Raw genomic sequence first — 21,479 nt, 5'->3', positions numbered from 1 at the left:
ACTACAGTTTGGACAGCTTGAAATAAATATCTGACAAGACTCTGGAACAGATTAGTAAGCAGTCAGTTTGTAACCATATAAAGAAAATAGTAAATGCACCTTTAGGAGCAAAAATTAATATAAGACAGGGTCTTATTTTCAAGAAAACAGTGTGTGTGTGTGTGTGTGTGTGTGTGTGTGTGTGTGTGTGTGTGTGTGTAGCCCAAAAATGCAAAGGAGCTGCACAGTCTGGTAACAGAAACCAAGGAGCACATGAATATATAGCAATAGCAATAGCAATAGTTAGACTTATATACCGCTTCATAGGGCTTTCAGCCCTCTCTAAGCAGTTTACAGAGTCAGCATATTGCCCCCAACAACAATCCGGGTCTTCATTTTACCCACCTTGGAAGGATGGAAGGCTGAGTCAACCCTGAGCCGGTGAGATTTGAACAGCCGAACTGCAGAACTGCAGTCAGCTGAAGTAGCCTGCAGTGCTGCATTTAACCACTGCGCCACCTCGGCTCAGTGTATGTGTATATGTATGTACAGCATGTATGTATGTGTGTGTGTGTGTGTGTGTGTGAGTGGTGGGTTGCAGGTGGTACGTCCCAGTACAGGCATACCGGAGCCTGCCCAGAGCACCGGGTAGCATTCTGGTATGGTGCTCCGGAGGGCCCACCTGCCCACCGTCACTCCTTACCTGTCCTTTAAAGCCTTTGGTGCTTCTGCGCATGCACATGGCATGTACAGCATCTGTGCGACGCTCCACCGAGCAGCTGGAACATCGTGGAGGCTTGCAGAGGCGTCGCTGGAAGATAAGACGCATGCATGCATGCATGCGTGTGCCACACACATTCATGTGGAGGACACTGAGCCCCGTTGCAACCGGGATCCGGTACCCACCACTGGTGTGTGTGTGTGTGTGTGTGTGTGTGTGTGTGTGTGTGTGAGAGAGAGAGAGAGAGAGAGAGAGAGAGAGAGAGGTGGTATTCAGCCAGTTCTGATAGGTTCATCCTTATTGCCCTATTCCGTCCTATTTAGGCATGTTTTCAAGCTGTGTGCATGTGTGCAAGCCACATGTGCGATTAGAGAGCATGCACGGAAGGCCAAGCACATGTGTGCGCACTCACATTTGTGAACCAGTAGAGAACGTAAGTGAATACCACCCCTGGTATATGTGTACCCTGTTTCCCTAAAAAATAAGACCTCCCTGGATAATAAGCCCAATCGGGCTTTGGAGCGCATGTGCTAAAATAAGCTCTCTCCCGAAAATAAGCCCTCCCTGAAAATATTGCAACCCAGCAGCAGCCATGAGGTAACCACACTCGCCACCTCCTGCATCTCAAAAATAATAAGACCTCCCCGAAAATAAGGCCAAATGCTTATTTTGAAGGTCAAAAGAAAATAAGACCCTGTCTTATTTTCAGGGAAACACGGTATATGTATGTACTGTAGGTATGTACTCTATATTTGTGTGTGTGTGTGTGTGTGTGTGTGTTTGTGTACAGCAATCGTTTCAAATGCCAACTGTGGCTTTGCACACTCTGAAATGCTTCACATAGTTTACTTTGAAATGGGTAAATTAGATTCCCATTTTGGATTATGTGACAGTAGAAGTAATTTGAGCCCTCGGTGGGGACTGGAGATAAGTTTGCAATTTTAACATTTTTGAGCTAGTCACAGACACAACAGTGGAGGGGCCCTCGTTTCTCTTTGTGCCAGACCTTGAAATTAGTTATCTATGCTTTTATTAGTTCGAAATCAGATTAAACCACTTGAACAGCTTTTTTTTAAAAAAGTTTTTTTTTTAATATATATATAATTAGGTGTTTAAGAATGTTTTTACTTTGCATTCTTGTTTGGAAAAAGAATCTCCAGAATGCTTTGCTCCATTGCCCAGAAAGAGAGAATTGCTATACAGTCTGTCAGGCCAGCCTGATATTTAATTAAAGAATGCTTTCATAGTTTTGTGAAACACCACACTCTTCCTTCGTGCTTGCTCCTCTTTTAAGTGGCAAGGACCTACTGTGACAAGGCTCTTTGGAGCCAATTCAATAAGCCGAATAAGAATGACTTTTGCAATGAATCCCAAAAGAAGATAAGTCGTGGCTTCTGTACCGCAAAGTATAAATAGGCTGCCTCTCTTCTTTTGTTCTGAAATGATAACCTTTGCTAATATTATTAGGGCAGCTGAATTAGAACGAGGTATGAGTTTCTTCCACACCATGACAAAAATGCTGCTTACTATGCAGCTGGTTAATGAACACAAGACTTTGGTTTTGTTTCTCTGCAAAAGCAACTCTTAAGAATTATGACAAGTTCAAAATCTATTTGTTATATTGCACAGGAGTTTATGGTAACGAGAGAGAGAGAGAGAGAGAGAGAGAGAGAGAGAGAGAGAGAGAGAGAGAGAGAGAGAGAGAGAGAGAGAAGAAAGAAATACAGGTAAAGGTAAAGGTTCCCCTTGCACATATGTGCTAGCTGTTCCCTACTCTAGGGGGCAGTACTCATCTCCGTTTCAAAGTCGAAGAGCCAACACTGTCCGAAGACGTCTCCGTAGTCATGTGGCCAGCATGACTAAACGCCGAAGGCACACGGAACGCTGTTACCTCCCCACCAAAGGTGGTTCCTATTTTTCTACTCGCATTTTTACATACTTTCGAACTGCTAGGTTGGCAGAAGCTGGGACAAGTAACGGGAGCTCACTCCGTTACACGGCACTAGGGCAGTGGTTCTCAACCTTCCCAATGCCGCGACCCTTTAATACAGTTCCTCATGTTGTGGTGACCCCCCCAACCATAAAATTGGTGTCTCGGTTCCTAAGACCATCGAAAATATGTATTTTCCGATGGTCATAGGTGACCCCTGTGAAAGGGTCGTTCGACCCCCCAAAGGGGTCCCGACCCACAGATTGAGAACGACTGTACTCTAGGGATTCGAACTGCCAAACGGCTGACCTTTCTGATCGACAAGCTCAGCGTCTTAGCCACTGAGCTGCCGCTTAGTGTAATACAAGTAATACAGGTAGTACTTGACTTATGATGCTCGCTTAGCAACCATTCAAAGTTGTGGCCGCCTCTAAGATACTTATGATCCAATTTCAAAGTTTCAATAGCTGCCCCCCCCCCTATCATGATCACATGACCCCATGTTAGATGCTCAGCAACTGGCTGTCATTTACAGCTGTTTGCAGCATCCTGCAGTCACATGATAATTTTTTACAACATTTTGCCCCCAAAATGGCCTTTATTTTGGTTTTTGGCAAAAGTGCCCCATGCAGAACAACGGGCATGCATTACGACCACTGTGTTTAAGTCCATTGCAAAATAGGTGATAAAATTGGGTCGGTCACATGAGTGATCTGCGTTACAGCCATCACGTTTTACGAACCCTAATGGGTAGGCTCCATTAGAGTCATAAGTTGAGGAATACCTGTAGACAAAATGTCCAGACCCAAGTTCTCAATCACAAGTGTTGTGTCTATGGAGATTCTCAGTAATCCCCCAAAGGTGCTTTTTCACATAGAAAATTTTTTTATTTTCCATTTTCATAGCATATAATCACATGTATACTATTACATAGTCAATATCATGTTGTATTATTAAATAATTACATCAATTCATCTTACCATACAAAAAACCAGTTATTGTCTCTTCTGCTCTCCATACACCATATTTATACCTTATCCAACACTTTCTTCCCCCCTCTCCTCCCCCTTTCTATCCTGTCTTCCCTTCATCATTTTCTACTCTACTTCCCCTTCCTTTCTCTTTCTCCTCTCTCCCCTTACCACTCCTCCTTATACACCTCATCTTCCCCCCTTACCCTCTCTCCTGTCCCTCTCTTCCTATCTTTCTTCCCTCCTCTGCTTCCAACTCTTCTACATTCTTTCCTCCCTCCATCATTTTTTACTCTACTTCCCCTTCCTTTCTCCTTCTCCTCTCTCTTCATTCCACTCCTCCTTGTACACCTCATCTTCCCCCCTCACCTTCTCTCCTGTCCCTCTCTTCCTATCTTTCTTCTCTCCTCTGCTTCCCACTCTTCCTCTAATTCACTTGGTGTATTTCAGCTTCTGAGCAAACTCCCTTTTGTGTTGATGGTATTTATAATTCCATTTCAATATACATTAAAAAAAATAGCAGTATACATGTACAATCATAATACCTTAAAATCCAACACCCCTCCTCCAACTTAGCAAACTCCGCTCCCTCCCCCCCTCCTCCAACCCCCCAACCCCCCCCCAACCTTCCCCCCCCAACTTCCCAGAACCAATACAAGGTATAAATTTTTAACAAAAACAGTTTAAAATATACTTAAAGAGATAGTAGAAAATTAATAACGTCTTTGAATTGAGCTTAGCTTCTTCTTGCTAGGCTAACTATAAACAATTTGTATCATTTCTGATCTTAATCGTAAGCTATCTGAAATTTCCTAGACCCATATTTATTTTGAATACAGTCAATCCATTTTTTCCAGTCTCGTTTATATCTCTCGTTTGAATAGTCCTTAAGATATGCAGATATTTTAGCCATCTCTGCTAAGTTTGTGACTTTCAATGTCCATTCTTGGATAGTAGGCAAATCTTCCTTCTTCCAGTATTGCACCACCAACAATCTAGCTGCAGTTATTAAGTGCAAAATCAAGTTAATCTCTACTGCTGTACAGTCAGAAAGTATACCTAACAAGAATAGCTGGGGGGGGGGGTAAACTTTATCCTTTTTTTTTAGAACATTTTGCATAATCCACCATATTTTTATCCAGAATGCCTTAACCTTTTTGCAAGTCCACCGTATATGAAAATATGTGGCATCCATACAATCACATCTCCAGCATTTAGATTTTAAATTCAAATACATAGAAGCCATTTTTTTGAGATGGATGAGAAGCGAAATGTCTTAAAAAGGAAGTCCAGTTACCTTTTGAAAAAGCACCTTTGGGAGGCAAGAGCTGGGGCAGTCAATTATTCCAAAGATACCTGTAGATAAAGCAGAGAATGAACCTGTCACATATAACTAAGAATACATGATGAGTAACTTAATGGAATCACCTTTATTTGCTTCAGGACATGGAAGGGCAGGAGAAAAGCACAAATTTTCATATGCTATCGTGCGAAAGTCTTGATCAAATATCAAGGGAAAGGCAGACTATCTGGCCTAAATTAAGCTAAAGGTAAAAGTTCCCCGCCGTAAGTGCCTGGAACGCTGTTACCTTCCCACCAAAGTGGTCCCTATTTTTCTACTTGCATTTTTTACGTGCTTTCGAACTGCAAGGTTGGCAGAAGCTAGGACAAGTAACGGGAGCTCACTCTGTTTATGCGGCGCTAGGGATTTGAACCGCCAAACTGCCGACCTTTCTGATCGACAAGCTCAGCGTCTTAACCACTGACCTACCGCGTCTCACTGAGCCACCACCTAAATTAGTGCGAAATGATTTGCCGTTTGGTGGGTTTTCAGTCAAGGCTGTTGATAGGCTTATGTCAACAAGTTTTAAATGTTTTATTTAAGCTAACAGGCTTCCATTTCTTTAATTCTTTAAGAGCCGAGGTGGTGCAGTGGTTAAATGCAGCACTGCAGGCTACTGCTAGATCAGCAGTTCAGCGGTTCAAATCTCACCGGCTCAGGGTTGACTCAGCCTTCCATCCTTCCGAGGTGGGTAAAATGAGGACCCGGATTGTTGGGGGCAATATGCTGACTCTCTGTAAACCGCTTAGAGAGGGCTGAAAGCCCTATGAAGCGGTATATAAGTCTAACTGCTATTGCTATTAAAAAAAATATTGTGTTTCATCAATTACATTTGTGAGCCAGAGAAAACCAAGTTCAAGTTTTCTATTTCTGCAAAACTTTGGACATTATAGATAAACTTCAGCGGAATAACCAAGCACGTCCCTTATTTCAACATCCTCATAGTTATGGGGTCTTCTTTTCACTTGATTTAAGAAGTTGTAAAATTGCTGCTCACCCCTTGGATATGAATTCTGTGAATTCGGCTATAACCCAGTTTTTAAAGGCTTAATTTAAACGACAAGATATAGAACAGTACATTGCGTTCCATTTCAATCAAACAGCTACAAAATGGGACCTAATTTTAAATCCGTCACTATTTCCCAGGAGAACAAAACATTGCAATCCCATTCATGGTTATTTACAGAGGCATTTATTATCCTGTCTAACTTCCCAAGGAGGACAAATTGGTCTGAAAGAAAATCGGGCAGTTAGTTCGTATTTGTCCATTTAAATAGCAGAAAAATGGAATTGTTTTGAAACGATGACACAGGGGAACAGTAAAACCTGAAATCCTCCTTCTAATCTCAATATAGAATATATGATGCAACTATTAGATGGATGCATAATTGGCTGAATGATCGCAGCAAGATGCACATTCATAAATGGATTCATACATTTTTGGAGATAATGGAGGGATAGGGAGGTCCACTCTGGGCTTTGAGCCAGTCAACGTTTTATTGGTGATTTAGATGAAGAAGTTGAGGGAAAATTGCAGATGAATCAAAACTAGGAACAGATGCTAACATTTTAGAAGCCATAAAGAATTATATTCATATATATATATATATATATATATATATATATATATATATATATATATATATATATATATATATATATATATATATATATATATATATATATATATATATATGCACAACTATCTGACTTGATGGTGGTGCATGGGGAAAGGATTTGGATGTTCAAGTAGATTCCAAGTTGAACATGAACCAACAATGTGATGTAGCTGCTTTAAAAAAAGGCAAATGTTATTTTGGGATGTATTATCATAAGCTCAGAAGCCAGATCAAGGAACGTGATGGTCAGATTCTACTCTTCCTTTGGGACAGGCCTTGCTTGGAACACCCTGTCCCGTTTGAGGCGCCAAAATCTTAACAAGACATCCATAAACCGGAGCATGTTCAGAAGGGGATTACCAGGATAGTGAGGGGATTGGAAACTAGATGTACAGTATGAGGAACAGCTATAGGATCTGAGTATGCTTAATCTGCAGAAGAAAAGAGCTCCCTGCAAGATGTAGAAGGCATAGGGAATGGCTATAAAGACAGGAGGAAGAGCAGCTAAGAAGGCAATCTACGTACTGTATATAAAAGCCAAGTACCACTCACTCATCATGAAATCTCCAGAACTGTAAAGCCTACAAACTTGAAATTTGGCACATATGTTCCTCTTCGTGTCTAGGTGCTCGCTAAAAAACGATATTTGGAAATGACCATCAGAGCATTAGTACTTCTTATACAGTAATTAATTACGCTGTGATGCTCAGGAGTTCTACTTCTCCTCCCCACCTTGAAAGAACTCTGTTCCAACTGCCAGTTGCCTTATATTAACATGCCCTGATGCTACAGCGTTAGACATTCTACTCCCCCTCCCCACCCAAAAAGAACTCTGTTCCAACTGCCAGTTGCCTTACATTCCATTACCTCAGTTCAATCTGGCGGATGTTCCACTCCTTCACTCAGGAGCTGTCTGGGGCTCCTTACAGTACTAAAGGTCAGTACCTCACCAACATTTCTATGCCTTCCATCTATAAAACTCTTCTGGACTCAAGGCATCATTCATTGGGATGTGAGGTCATGATCAGCAAGAGAGTGGAGATGGATGACCTGGCCCCTTGGGTATGTGCACCATACACAAAGGAGTAAGACTTGCAATTCCCTTCATCATCTTGCAAATTTTGATACTCAGGACTTCCCACATGCACAGATGCTTTGTGCCCGACTCACATCCTCACCAAGGCACTGACAGTGTCAGGGCTGCTTCCCTCAGTCACCAAGAAAGAAACCACTCAACTCCGTTTTGCAGAATTAAGAGTACGTTTACTGGTCATGAGTAGATAGTAGCGAGGCAAAGCAAGATCTGAGGTAAAAGCGCGCGTAATCATAGATATCAATAAGTGATCCAAACCCCTCCCCTTGGTAACCCCATCCCATAGTCCGATCCATACAGCCCACAGGTGTCATGTGGGAGACATCTTCAAAAATCATCATCAGGTTGGTATGCCGGACAGTTGGCCTTGGCGGCAAATCCTCTCTCTGCAGCATGCACAGTAGATGGTGAGAACCACTCCCTTTTTACAGTCACTCCTGCACAGAACTATTCCCCCACCCAAATACCATGCCCCCCTCCCCGTTTCAAAGGCAGCCAAAAAGCAAGCAGCAAAACAGAGGCTGATAGACTCTTCCATCTTCTAGTTTACTGGATATGGTTCAGAACTGGAGGGAAAAATGCTTAGTTCTCCAATATTTTGTATAATCCTACTTCACGGATCCTGGCATCCCAAGGGCAGCTGCTTTTGCCTGTCCTGAAAACCTCCAAGGGCTGTAAGCTTTTCTCATAAAAAAAGGACACTCTAGGGCCTTTCTCATTTTGCTACCCCAATTTTACATCTTTTCCAACTCTACCTTTGTGAGATAAACTGATGAGAAGCATATATAGAATTTCACCTATACGTGCAGTCAGAAGTGGTATGCTGCCGGTTTGCACTGGTTTGGGCGAACTGGTAGTGGCAGCAGCGCGAGGCTCTGTCTACACACCCAGACGTCATCAAGGACCTTCTGCGCATGCTCAGATGTGTGCTCCCGCTACCGAATGGGTAATGAAGAAAATAGGACACCATTACTGCGTGCAGGGTAAATTTGTGTTACAGCAAATGTATCAGAGGTGGTATTTAGCCAGTTCTGACAGGTTCTGGGTAGAACCGGTAGCAGAAATTTTGAGTAGTTAGGAGAACTGGCTGGCCCCGCCCCTGCTCCTCCCAGCTTCCCAACTGATCTTCTTTTGTCGCCCTGCACAGGAGAACAGGGCTGGAAAGCAGGTTAGTGGGGTGGGGATGGAATGGGGATTTTGCAGTATCCTTCCCCTGCCATGCCCACCAAGCCACGGCCACAGAACCGGTAGTAAAAAAGTTTGAATCCCACCACTGAAATGTATGATATTGAGAGCCATGTCTGTCTGTGTGTCTATTCGTAAAGAACAATTAATCAGTGAAACAGCTTACCCTCTGAAGTTATGGATGCTCCATCACTGGAGATGTTCAAGAAAAGATTGGATAGCCATTTTGTCCAGAATGGTACAAGGTCTCCTGCTTGGTCAAGGAGTTGGACTAGAAGACCTCCAAGGTCCTTTCCAACTCTAATATACTATCTTCTATCTATCATCACTTTTCAATCCCGTCGCAATGAAAATAATTTTCAGTGGCTTACGCCGTATATAAATAGAATACAGTAAATGAAAATGTCCACAGTCACATAATGTTTGTTTCCTTTCCTAATGATCTCCTCCGTGCAATTTGTCTTTTTTTTCCAATGACAGCTAGACACCAAACTGACACTTTCAATCAAATTACACAGAAGGGACCAGGGCTCTCATTTTATTCTTCCTGCTGGCTCAGAATGCTAAGTAGGACATAAATGAGGACTCGTTTGGAAGGCAAGAACTATGCCCAGAATAACTCCAGACGAGACAGGCAATCGGTGTCTAGAAAGAACAGCGAGGATAGTTGGAATCAGGAGAGGCAGAATTAGAAGGAGAGGACCTCCTACTCCTCCATTAGAGGCATCCTCAGGTTTCAATAACTGTGTCGTCCAAGCTTAGGGATGTTCACACCAGGAGTGGTATTCAGCTGGTTCTGACGAATTCTGGAGAACCGGAAATTTTGAGTAGTTCGGGAAACCGGTAGATACTACCTCTGGCTGGCCCCGCCCCTGTCTATTCTCTGCCTCCCGAGTCCCAGCTGATCGGGAGGAAATGGGGATTTTGCAGTATCCTTCCCCTAGAGTTGGGAGGGAATGGAGATTTTACAGTATTCTTCCCTTGCCATGCCAACCAAGCCAGGACCACCACACCACACCCACCAAGCCACGCCCACAGAATTGGTAGTAAAAAAAAAAAGAATCCTACTACTGGTTCACACCCACCCTGCAGACTGACCAATGAATCATAATAGAGCTGGAAGAGACCTTGGAGGTCTTCTAGTCCAACCCCCTGCTCAAGCAGGAGACCCTACACCATCTCAGACAAGTGGCTGTCCAGTCTCTTCTTAAAAACCTCCAGTGATGAAGCACCCAGAACTTCTGGTCCTCTGGTTAATTGTCCTCACTGTTAGGAAGTTTCTCCTTAATTCCAGGTTGCTTCTCTCCTTGATTAGTTTCTATTCATTGTTTCTTGTATTACTCTCTGGTGCTTTGGAAAATAGGTTGACCGCCTCTTCTTTGTGACAGCTCTTCAAATAGTGGAGCACCGCTCTCATGTCCCTTCCAGTCCTTCTTTTCTCTAGAGTAGCCATACTCAATTCCTGCAACTGTTCTTCATATGTTTTTGTCTCCAGGCCCTTAGTCATCTTAGTTTCTATCCCTTGCACTTCTTTTTAAAGTCTCAACACCTTTTTTTGAAACGTGCTGACTGAAACTGGAGCCAGCTTTCCAGGTGTGGCCTTACTAAGGACTTTCAAAGTGGCACTAATTTATAATGTGGTACTATCTCTAATCACCTCTCTCCGGTAGGATAAAATGCATTGCTATTTAGAATAGCACTGATGAATTTGCACCTATGCATACCTGTTCTGACCCCCTCCTCCGTCCAATAACAAAAGCCGAGACACGCTTAATGAGAATGTCCTTTAATAACAAGAACAGACTCTCGGTGGCTGAAAGCCAAGTAAACAAACAGATGAGGACCTTGGCAGCAAGTCCGACAAACCTTGGCAGCAATTCAGACAAACTTTGGCAGCAATCCAGCCTGCCAAGTTAGTTTCTCTTTAGTCAAAGTGTTGACTTCTGCAAGAAGGGCATAGCACAAGCAGTCTTTTTTATAGTCTGGAGAGGAGCCTAATGACCATCAGCTGAGCATAATTACCTCCTGTAATTACGTAATTGTTCTTAACGTCGAGTAGCTCTTCGATGGCGTGCATCCCGGAACAACTCACTATTGGTTTCTGGATCACTCTCCCTTGTCTCCTCCCCACTGATCCAAGGCTCAGGCACCACCTGGTGTCCAACCAGTCTTTCTGCGCCCTGCTCGGAGTCGGAACACTGTCCAGGGTCCTCCACATCCTCCAGGGCCGACTCATAGGGCCCCTCGCTGTCGGAGTCTGATGGCAGCTCCAACAGCTCCTGCTGGGCCACAACACATACCCATGGGCACGGGCACATTTTATGGCATTGCTGTCCTCCTTTGGCTTACAGGGGTCATAAAGCCACCAACACCCTTCAAGCAGATAGCTATGGCGCTGATTCCTCCTAGCATTTTACATCACTGCTTTCCTTCCTTTGAGAGTCATGATTCTGCATTTCTCTTGGAATGCTTGTTGGTTTATGACTTCATCCCCTCATTTCTTAGTCAGGAAATTTCTAGGCACTACCGCTTTGGCCTGATGTTAGCCAATAAAGAAGATTTATTAATGAGCATCCAAATGCTGGCAATTTGAGAGGAAAGTGATTGCAATTCTGCCCTTCACGGTCTTATATAAAACCCAGGGTGAGCATAATCAAGTACTAGGTTTAGAAAAAAACAAATGCGGTAAGCTCAGAGAATTGTTCAGTAGTTAGAGATATAGTAGTATTAATGGGGAAGGTTTTCAAGATGCATAAAGATATTCCCAAAAAGTACAATTAAAAAGACAATCTGCATCTTATGGGACGCGGTGGCGCAGTGGCTAAGATGCTGAGCTTGTCGATCAAAAAGGTCGGCAGTTTGGCGGTTCGAATCCCGAGCGCTGTGTAACGGGTTGAGCTCCCATTACTTGTCCCAGCTTCTGCCAACCTAGCAGTTCGAAAGCACGTAAAAATGCAAGTAGAAAAATAGGAACAGTTTAAATCAGTTTAGCAAAACTTCTATCAATAAATTCTGATAACAGAAAGTTAAAAAAATATTGTAATTAGCTTTCCGTATGAAACACAGATTTTCCTGTCTGGATTTTTTTTAAAAAATAATTTTGTTAAAGATTATCGTTGCCACAGTAAAAACTAATACAAAACAATAGAAAGAAAGAAGAGTAAAAAGAATAAAATGTAAAGGAAAAGAATAAAAGTTGAGAATAGAAAGAAGGAAAAAAATAGCAAGAAATACATAAAGAAGTAATTTTCCACTTTCATCACAAGTATAAACCATTTTAGTAACTTTTTACCTCTTAATTCTGCAGCCTATAATCTTTTCATCCCATGTCCCATCTCTTATCTAGAAACAAATCCATAAAGCATCATTGTTTTAGTTGTGTCAGAAAAAGTCCATTAAAGGTCACCAGAAATAACAACGTATCTATTTTAAAGTTGATCAAATAAACCAAGTATATATTCCTTCCTTGTTCTTCTAACAATCTTAAACCCCAGTGCATTCATGACATAGAATTTGTTTTGTTTTCATTTCTTTCTTACCTCTTTTCACAAAAGCTTTAACAAATCTCTTTTGTTAATCCAATACAAAAGAATTATCTGGGTTAATCCAATACAAAAGAATTATCTGGGTCACTCACTTGGTTTATTGTTTGCAGTTCCCTTTTGATTTTTAAAGTATCAACCAATTTCTTTTGTATGTCCAATGAAGCATCTTTTTCTATGTCACTCTTATAACTTATCATTTGTACACCCAATTCTCTTTCTTCTCAGCTAAAACAAGTTCTTCTTCCCATAAACGCAAACATTGCTACTGACATTGTTGATATTAAATTCTGATTCCATTTTTTTTTCAAATGTAACCTTCAGTATTTCCAATGTTATCATTTTTTTGGTATTGTCCTGCAGCTATCAATCAGGTATGCGTATTCTCCTTGAATTAAAATGTTTACTTCCAAATAATGCAAAATTTTTAAAATTATCTCTTATACGTCTCTTAGGGGAAAAAAATCAGAACGAGTTGACTTTTTCATCTGAAGGTTTATTTGTAATTAATTGCACAATCTTATTTCAAATATACCTGGTCTCTTAATCTGTTTATAACTTTCTTAGTTTTAAGAGTTCTTGACCTTGCAGTTAAAATTTTCTTCCATTAAGGATTGGAGGCAGACTCACCCAGTGTTTTCAGATTTGTCCAGCCAAAAGTTTCCAGTAGCTAAAAAGTAGTTAATAAGCAGTTTCCTAATGTGTTTTTTTTTTTAAAAAAAGGAAATACGTGGTTAGAGTTCTATTAAAGAACAGTGCAGTTTGAGCCAAATGGCTACTGCCTCATCTTGCACTGCTCAAAACTGCCAGCGGGTGGCGTCTTGTGATGTCCTCATAAGAAGCAACTGCCTGGAGGACTTCTGGGTGATCTCAGGTCCTTTCCTTTTCCAGAGAAGTTCTGAAAAGCTAATCTACTCCTTGGCTCTTTGTGCTCTGCTTTTCATGGAGCTGACTTCAGTCCCCCTGTCAGGCCTGCATTTATATTCCTTTTTAGAATTTTGGCCTGCCACACTTTCTCTTATTTCGTTATGCTGTTTCTTTAAGTATAGTCGATGGGAGGGGGGAATAGAAGGAGTAGGATTGTGGGATGTATTATTTTCATTCTTTACTAGAAGCCAAGGTCATCCTTTGTCTCTGCACTTTCACACCTGACCAGAAACAGCTGGGTGGAGACGCCAGCGTGGAAGAAGAAGATTGGACCATGTGATGGATTGTGGGTGTGGGGACAAGATCATGAACTTTTAACTGGGTGGAATTCTGATGTCATTTCCAGTATTGGAATTCCACAGCTATGTGCCAACATGTCTGTCTTATTAAATTGGAACCTTAAGGATAGCTCTGCCCTGGACTCTGATTTAATTCTGCATGATATTTGGAATGCTTTCACCCCCATTTCTTCCTCTGGAAGTCCATTGGTATTGATTTTGAATGGAATATTTCGCTTTTCCTTTTCTATGATTTGTTGTTGTCGTGAAGTCGTGTCCGACCCATCTCGACCCCGTGGACAATGTTCCTCCAAGCCTTCTTGTCCTCTACCATCCTCTGGAGTCCATTTAAGCTCACGTCGACTGCTTCGGTGACTCTATCCAGCCATCTCATTCTCTGTCGTTCCATTCTTCTTTTGCCCTCAACCATTCCCTTCTTTTGCCATCAATCATTTTGCCCTCAGTTGTCCCCTGACCCATTATCTTAAATAGTTGTTGTTGTTGTTAGTTGCAAAGTCCTGCCTGACCCATTGTGACCCCATGGACAACGTTCCTCCAGGCCTTCCAGTCCTCTAACAACCTCTGGAGTCCATTTACGCTCACGCTGACTGCTTCGGTGACTCCATCCAGCCACCTCATTCTCTGTCGTCCCCTTCTTCTTTTGCCCTCTATCTTTCCCAGCATGAGGCTCTTCTCCAGTCAGTCCTTCCTCCTTCTCATTAGGTGGCCAAAGTATTTGAGTTTCCTCTTCAGGATCTGGCCTTCTAAAGAGCAGTCAGGGTTGATCTCCTCTAGGACTGACCGGTTGGATCACCTTGCAGTCCAAGGGACTCGCAGGAGTCTTCTCCAGCACCAGAGTTCAAAGGCCTCAATTCTTTGGCGCTCAGCCTTTCTTATGGTCCAACTTTCACAGCCATACATGGCAAATGGGAAAACCATAGCCTTGACTATACGCACTTTTGTTGGCAGGATGATGTCTCTGCTTTTTAGTATGCTGTCTAGATTTGCCATAGCTTTCCTGCCCAGGAGTAGGAAATTAATTTCTTGGCTGCAGTTCTCATCTGCGGTGATCTTGGAAGCTGAAGAAAATAAAATCTGTCACTACCTCCATTTCTCCCCTATCTATTTGCCAGGAATTGAGAGGGCCGGATGCCATGATCTTAGTTTTTTTTAATGCTGAGTTTCAAGCCAACTTTTGCCCTCTCCTTCTTCACCTGCATCAAGAGACACTTTAGTCCCTCTTCACTTTCTGCCATTAGAGTGGTATCATCTGCGTATCGGAGGTTGTTGGTATTTCTCCCGGCTATGGATGATACCCAAAGAGAAAATGCCACGTTTGCAGAACATTAGTTACCTTCTGAATGTCTATTAGATTTAAACTGGTGGAAAAAAATACTTTGCAGAATACAGTACAGGTGAAAGAGCCAAAGCAACTTTTAAATATCCTTTATTTCACACTATAGCTAACTTACAAAAGCTTTACCAGTGACATTTTTTTCCTTCTGCTGAAAGAATTATTGCCTTTTGGCAAACATAAAGGGCTTCTTATTAATTCATGGGATTTCCTGCCAAAGGCTCATCTGGTGTTTCCCCAAGTGGGGTTTTTTTCATTTTGCATCAAACGTTCTTCCTAATATACTTTTAAGAATATAATGCAGGTGAATGAGCTAAAGCAGCTTTTAAATGTCCTTTATTTCACAATATAGCTAAGTTGCACAAACCATTTTGCACAAACTATTTGAATTAATGCTTAGAACCTAGAACTAAGGAGATATTTCCTGACAGTTAGAACAATTAATCAGCCGAACAACTTGCCTCCAGAAGTTGTAAATGCTCCAACACTGGAAGTTTTTAAAAAGATGTTGGACAACCTTTTGTCTGAAGTGGTGTAGGGTTTCCTGCCTAGGCAGGGGGTTGGACTAGAAGATCTCCAAGGTCCCTTTCAACTCTTCCCTTCCCTTCCCTTCCCTTCCATTCCATTCCATTCCATTCCATTCTATTCTATTCTATTCTATTCTATTCTATTCTATTCTATTCTATTCTAATGCAATCAGGGCCAGAACAGAGAAAAAAAAATCAACAAATAATTTGATGCTTTATTTCTCAGTTTCATGCCAACTAGTAGTCATGTGGAGCATGGCATCTCAGATATGATAGCCTTATATGAAGTCCAGCCTATGAAGAATATCCACAATGGGCTGTTTTGGTATGATGTCAGCTCTTTTAAGAAGACCAGGCTTAGAGATCAACTCCACAAGTGGTTAAAATTGCTTTTACAAAGAATGGCTATAATAAGAAAATCTTGCAAGCTTGATTGTGTTGTACCTTCTTCCTCCATCCAATGCCAGTTCAACCAATCAGGGAAGTGCCTGTGAGCCTCTTCCAAATACTACCTGATTTTAGGGCACCCTAGTGGTGCAAGTGCAGTATTGCAGGCTAACTCACTGCTCACTCCAGGAGTTCGATTCTGAGCAACTCAAGGTTGACTCAGCTTTCCATCCTTCCGAGGTGGGTAAAACGAGGACCGAGATGGTTGGGGGTGATATACTGACTCTGTAAACTGCTTAGAGAGGGCTGTAAAGCACTGTGAAGCAGCATATAAGTCTAAGTGCTATTCTATAACAAAACCCTCAGAAGGGTTTACCCTTCTGCTGAAAGTATTATTGCCAATTGGCAAAATTAATATAACCTTCTATTAAGTCATGTTTTTTTCCTGCCAAAGGCTCAGCTGGCGGATCTTTCTCCATGTGGAGTTTTTTTCTCCTTCCCTTAATCCTTTAACTTTAACTTTTAATAAATTTATATGCCGCCCAATCCCGTAGGACTCCGGGCGGCTTACAGAAACAAGATAGCAATAGCAATAGCAGTTAGACTTATATATCGCTTCATAGGGCTTTCAGCCGTCTCTAAGCGGTTTACAGAGTCAGCATATTGCCCCCAACAACAATCCGGGTCCTCATTTTACCCACCTCGGAAGGATGGAAGGCTGAGTCAACCCTGAGCCGGTGAGATTTGAACAGCCGAACTGCAGAACTAGCAGTCAGCTGAAGTAGCCTGCAGTGCTGCATTTAACCACTGCGCCACCTTGATTAAAATAAGGAGTTAAAAATAGAAAAAAGAAACAATTTAAAAACGACGCACCATACACTCAATCTGAGTGGGGCTGGACCTCATTCATGAGGTCAACAGCCCCAGGCCTGCCGGAATAGCCAGGTTTTAGTGGCTTTTCGGAAGGCTGAGAGAGTGGGAAGTGTCCGGATCTCTATGGGTAGATCGTTCCACAGGGTCGGAGCCGCAACAGAGAAGGACCTCCCCCGAGGGGCCACCAGCCAGCATTTTCCGGTCGACGGTACCCAGAGAAGGCCCAGTCTGTGAGTTCTTATCGGCCGTTGGGAGGTCTGTGGCAGGAGGCGATCTCTCAGATATCCAGGTCCTAGGCCACGTAGGGCTTTAAAGGTAATGACCAGCACCTTGAAGCACGTTCGGAGACCGAATCCAGAAGACTTCCCTTTTACGGCGCTCTTGCAGAGGAAAATATTGACAATTCAACATCACATCATAGAATGCAAAACAATGAAATCCACATTCAACACAACATAAGCCCAAGTGAAGCAAACACAGACAAAATGGCGGCTCTGAGACAACATACAAATGGCAGAAGACTCTCCACTCTTGAGTTTTTAAGGAACATTGCCATGCTTGTTAAGGCAGTGGGGCAATTTAGCCGGTTCTATCCGGCTAAAAGTTCTACCCAGTTAAAAGTTCATGATCTTGTCCCCACACCCACAATCCATCACATGGTCCAATCTTCTTCTTCCATGCTGGCATCCACGCCCGGCTACTTCCGGCCAGGTGTGAAAGTCCGGAGACAAAGGATGACCTTGGCTTCTAGTAAAGAATGAAAACAATACATTCCACAATCTCACTCCTGTCTATTCCCCCCTCCCATCAACTATACTTAAAGAAACAGCATAATGAAATAAGAGAAAGTGTGGCAGGCCAAAATTCTAAAAGGAATATAAATGCAGGCCCGACACGGTAGCGACAGCAGCGGGAGGCTCCACCCACCCGCCTGGATGATATCGCACCCCATTTTTGCTGCTCTGTGCATGTGCAGAAGTAGTTTGTAGTTTGTAGTTTATTATGATTTATAGGCCGCCCTTTTCCCTGAGGGGACTCAGGGCGGCTTACAATACATGGGAAGGGGGGTGCAAAACAAAAACACAAGACAGTGCATAAATAAAAATAAAACAATAAAACACAACTTTCATTCAACATTCGGGTGGGGCAAATTAGAATCTTATCCCCAGGCCTGACGGGATAGCCAGATCCTAAGGGCTGTGCGGAAGGTCTGGATGGTGGTGAGGGTGCGAATCTCCACGGGGAGATCGTTCCAAAGGGTCGGAGCTGCTACTGAGAAGGCTCTCCTCTGCGTAGTCGCCAGTCGGCACTGACTGGCGGATGGAACTCGGAGGAGGCCTAATCTGTGTGATCTAATCGGTCGAAGGGAGGTAATCGGCAGGAGGCGGTCTCTCAAGTACTCAGAAGGCCCTGCGCATGCACGGAGGTGGTCCGTGCGCTCATATTTGCGAACCGGTAGCGAAGGTAAGTTGATTTCACCCCTGTGTTAAGGTACTATTTAATAATTGTGAGGGGAAGCAAGCATTGGCTTCTAGACATGTATCTCCCAAGCACGGTAACTGAAAGTTTTCCACTCCGAGCCAATGGTCCTATTTGCAAAAATCTCCTATCCAAAAATAACTTAACAGAGGACCCTCGCTGTGAAATAACCGGCAGGCTGCAATCTTTAAACAAGTCAAAGCTGGATTGGATCAGCAGGATCCTCATAAGCAGTTGAGGACTTCCCACTAAAGGAGTTGTGACATTTCAAAGGGATACAGGCCGCCTGGAAATTACTGCACAGTGGGAACCACGTAGTAGCCAGCATGTTCTAATGAAGGTACATGCGGCCTCGTTCCCAAGGTTCTCTGCCTATCTATTTATTTTTATATCAGGACACACTTAACGCTGTGGACACAATTATACATGATGTGGGAAGGTAATGGTAGATCTTTGCTAGTGGACGGAAAAGCAGGATGTATTTTCCATCAGGGAAGAAAGGAGGGTTTGGGTGGGAAACAGAGATTGGGGACAGTGGTGGGTTTCAAATGTATTTCCTACTGGTTTGGTGGGTGTGGCTTGGAGGGGGTGTCATGTGACCAAGTGGGCCTGGCCAACTCGATGTCACTCATGGCAAAGTGGGGCAGCACCACCCCACCAAGCCACGCCCACCCAACCCACAGAAAAGTTTGGCCAAGTCTTCTAGCATTCAACCTGACTGCTTCTTGCCATCCTCCTCCTCATGCTTGCCGTGTGTGCATGAGCCCGAGAAGGAGGAGAGAGACAGTCAGGTTGAATGCTGCGGCGGAGAGATGCCGAACGTTTCTGCCTCCCTTTGCAGAGTACCTGAGAAGGCAGCTCCTGTGGCTGCCTGACCCTTTATGGTCCCCCGTCGCTGCCCGTCGAAGTACCTTAAAGACTGAGCCTGGCGGCTGCCTTCCAAATGACTCTCTTGTGGCGCCGTCCCTCCAGCGCAGCAGGCTATTCTCCTGGCCGGATCTGGAGCCGACTGCGACACCAGCAGGCAATACTTTCCCCTGGTATAGCCGACAAAGTGAGGAGAGCCTGTGGCTTAGAGGTTAATACATCTACCTAATGTGCAAAATAGCCCTGGTTCAAATCCCAGAAAGGGTACGGCTAGCTGACGAGAGCGAAATAGCTTGAAATAGATCTATCCTGAAAGGTAACGGTTCCCCTCGCACATATGTGCTAGCCGTTCCCGACTCCAGGGGGCAGTGCTCATCTCCGTTTCAAAGCCGAAGAGCCAGAGCCAGCGCTGTCCGAAGACGTCTCCGTGGTGATGTGGCCGACATGACTAAACACCGAAAGCGCACGGAACACTGTTACCTTCTCACCAAAGGTGGTCCCTATTTTTCTACTTGCATTTTTACATGCTTTCGAGCTGCTAGGTTGGCAGAAGCTGGACAGGTAAATGGAGCTCACTCTGTTACGTGGCGCTAGGGATCCGAACCGTTGAACTGCTGACCTTTCAATCAATAAGCTCAGCATCTTAGCCACTGAGCCACCACGTCCCTTAGATCTGTACTAGTCTCCAGGGGTGGGTTGATGCCGGTTTTACTCTCATTTCGCAACCCACGCTCAACGTGTGTCTGTGCATTGTTCCATGTAAATTGTTCTGTGCACATGCGCAGAACAATTTACAATGAACTGCCCACATGCAGTCACTAAACTCCAACTTGGCGGCGACATCAGCAGCGGCGAGGGAACCAGTTCGGTGGCGTGTCAGGCCTGGGTCGCTGCCGGTTCTGTGACCCAGGCCTGAATTCCACCACCAAACTTGGCCGAAGTGGCAGCAACCCACCTCTGCTAGTCTCCCTTTATTTTCTGGCCAGTAAAATATAAATTCAACAACTATGTTATTAACTTGATAACTGCAGCGATTCACTTAACAACTGTAGCAAGAAAAGTCGTAAAAATGAGGCAAACCCCACTTAACAAACGTCTCAATTAGTAACAGATACTTTGAGGTCCATTGTGGGTTTAACCTGACTCTCTGCATGCCTGAGTTCCCATTTCCTGACGTTCTATAAATGTTAATAGCCAATTCTGTTTCTCTTTGCCTACCCATTCTATTTTTTTATTATTATTTTATCAATTTCATATATACATTCACAATTATATGATCTCATAACTGTTATTAATAATATGTATTTATAACAATTTTCCCCTACTGTTGACAATATACTTGAAGATTGCTTTTTTATCATCCCATAGATCCATCTTATCTTACAACGGTCCTACTTCTTCTTCCCTCCCTCCCTCTTTCCTTCCCTCGTTTCTTCTCTCCTACTCCCCTTCCTTCCCTCCTTCCTTCCCTCCCTCCTTCCCCTTCCCTCCTTCTCTCCTTCCCTCCTTCCTTCCCTCCTTCCTTCCTTCCCTCCTTTCCTTTCTCCTTCTCTCCTTCCTTCCCCCTTCCTTTCCTCCTTCCTTCCCCCTTCCTTCTCTCCTACATTCCCTCCTTCCTTCCCTCCTTTCTTCTCTCCTTCTCTCCTTCCTTCCCTCCTTCCTTCTCTCCTTCTCTCCTTCCTTCCCTCCTTCCTTCCCTCCCTCCTTCCCCTTCCCTCCTTCTCTCCTTCCCTCCTTCCTTCCTTCCCTCCTTTCTTTTCTCCTTCTCTCCTTCCTTTCCCCCTTCCTTTCCTCCTTCCTTCCCCCCTTCCTTCTCTCCTACATTCCCTCCTTCCTGCCTACCCATTCTAACGTACCAACATTATTATTATTATTATTTTGTATAAAAGTGCAATGGAACTCTATCGCACTCCCCTCCTATTACAATATTTACATTGTGAAAAGCCTCAGGGTTGCCTTCTCTAGCTGAAAAGCTTACAAGTAGGTAAAAGAATGTCGGAGGAGAGTGAGACTGAAGAGACATGACATCTTATGGATCTGAGACTCCCAGAGGTGAGGCCCAGGTCACCATCAATTCTAGGAATGTGGACGGGACGCTGCCCAGATCATGCACCGAAAGCCGATAGACTGTGATAGCGCCCATCTGTGAGTAATAATGTCTCGAAATGCCAAGACAGACGATGGGGACTGGAAGAGAGACTATCCCATTTCTAGGTTCTCACATTTTATCAAGGAAGCTCGGAGATGGTTGGCTGCTGCAAAACTTGGCATGGAACTTGGGAATCCTGAAAACAGGAGCCAAATTGTTGCAGGTAGTCATAAAAGAAAAGAGAACAGGTAGAAGAGAAACTGTTCTCACTGAGGCTTCCCAAGAGCATGAAGCAAACTCCGACAAAAACCCCTTT

The 21,479-nt window shown here is 43.6% G+C and overlaps 1 protein-coding gene across 1 annotated transcript in view; it reads right to left on the bottom strand.

Moving 5' to 3' along the window:
* Positions 1-4,891: 4,891 nt before the first annotated feature.
* The window catches only part of SCFD2 (sec1 family domain containing 2), a 200,635-nt gene continuing 184,047 nt past the window's right edge, over positions 4,892-21,479 (bottom strand). Inside the window, exons 9-10 of the mRNA XM_087724747.1 lie at positions 12,133-12,182; positions 4,892-4,957 (exon numbers count right to left, since the gene is read on the bottom strand). Coding sequence (XP_087580873.1) covers positions 4,939-4,957; positions 12,133-12,182 — 69 coding nt within the window. The 3' untranslated portion in view covers positions 4,892-4,938. The remainder of the gene's footprint in view (positions 4,958-12,132; positions 12,183-21,479) is intronic.

The sequence above is a fragment of the Thamnophis sirtalis genome, unplaced genomic scaffold, assembly GCF_051295495.1.
Source record: "Thamnophis sirtalis isolate CommonGarterSnake01/CBP01778 unplaced genomic scaffold, rThaSir2_p1.2 scaffold_10, whole genome shotgun sequence".
NCBI lineage: Eukaryota > Metazoa > Chordata > Lepidosauria > Squamata > Natricidae > Thamnophis > Thamnophis sirtalis.
The sequence above is the reverse complement of the archived record's forward strand: the minus strand, read 5'-3'. Positions and strand labels throughout refer to the sequence as shown.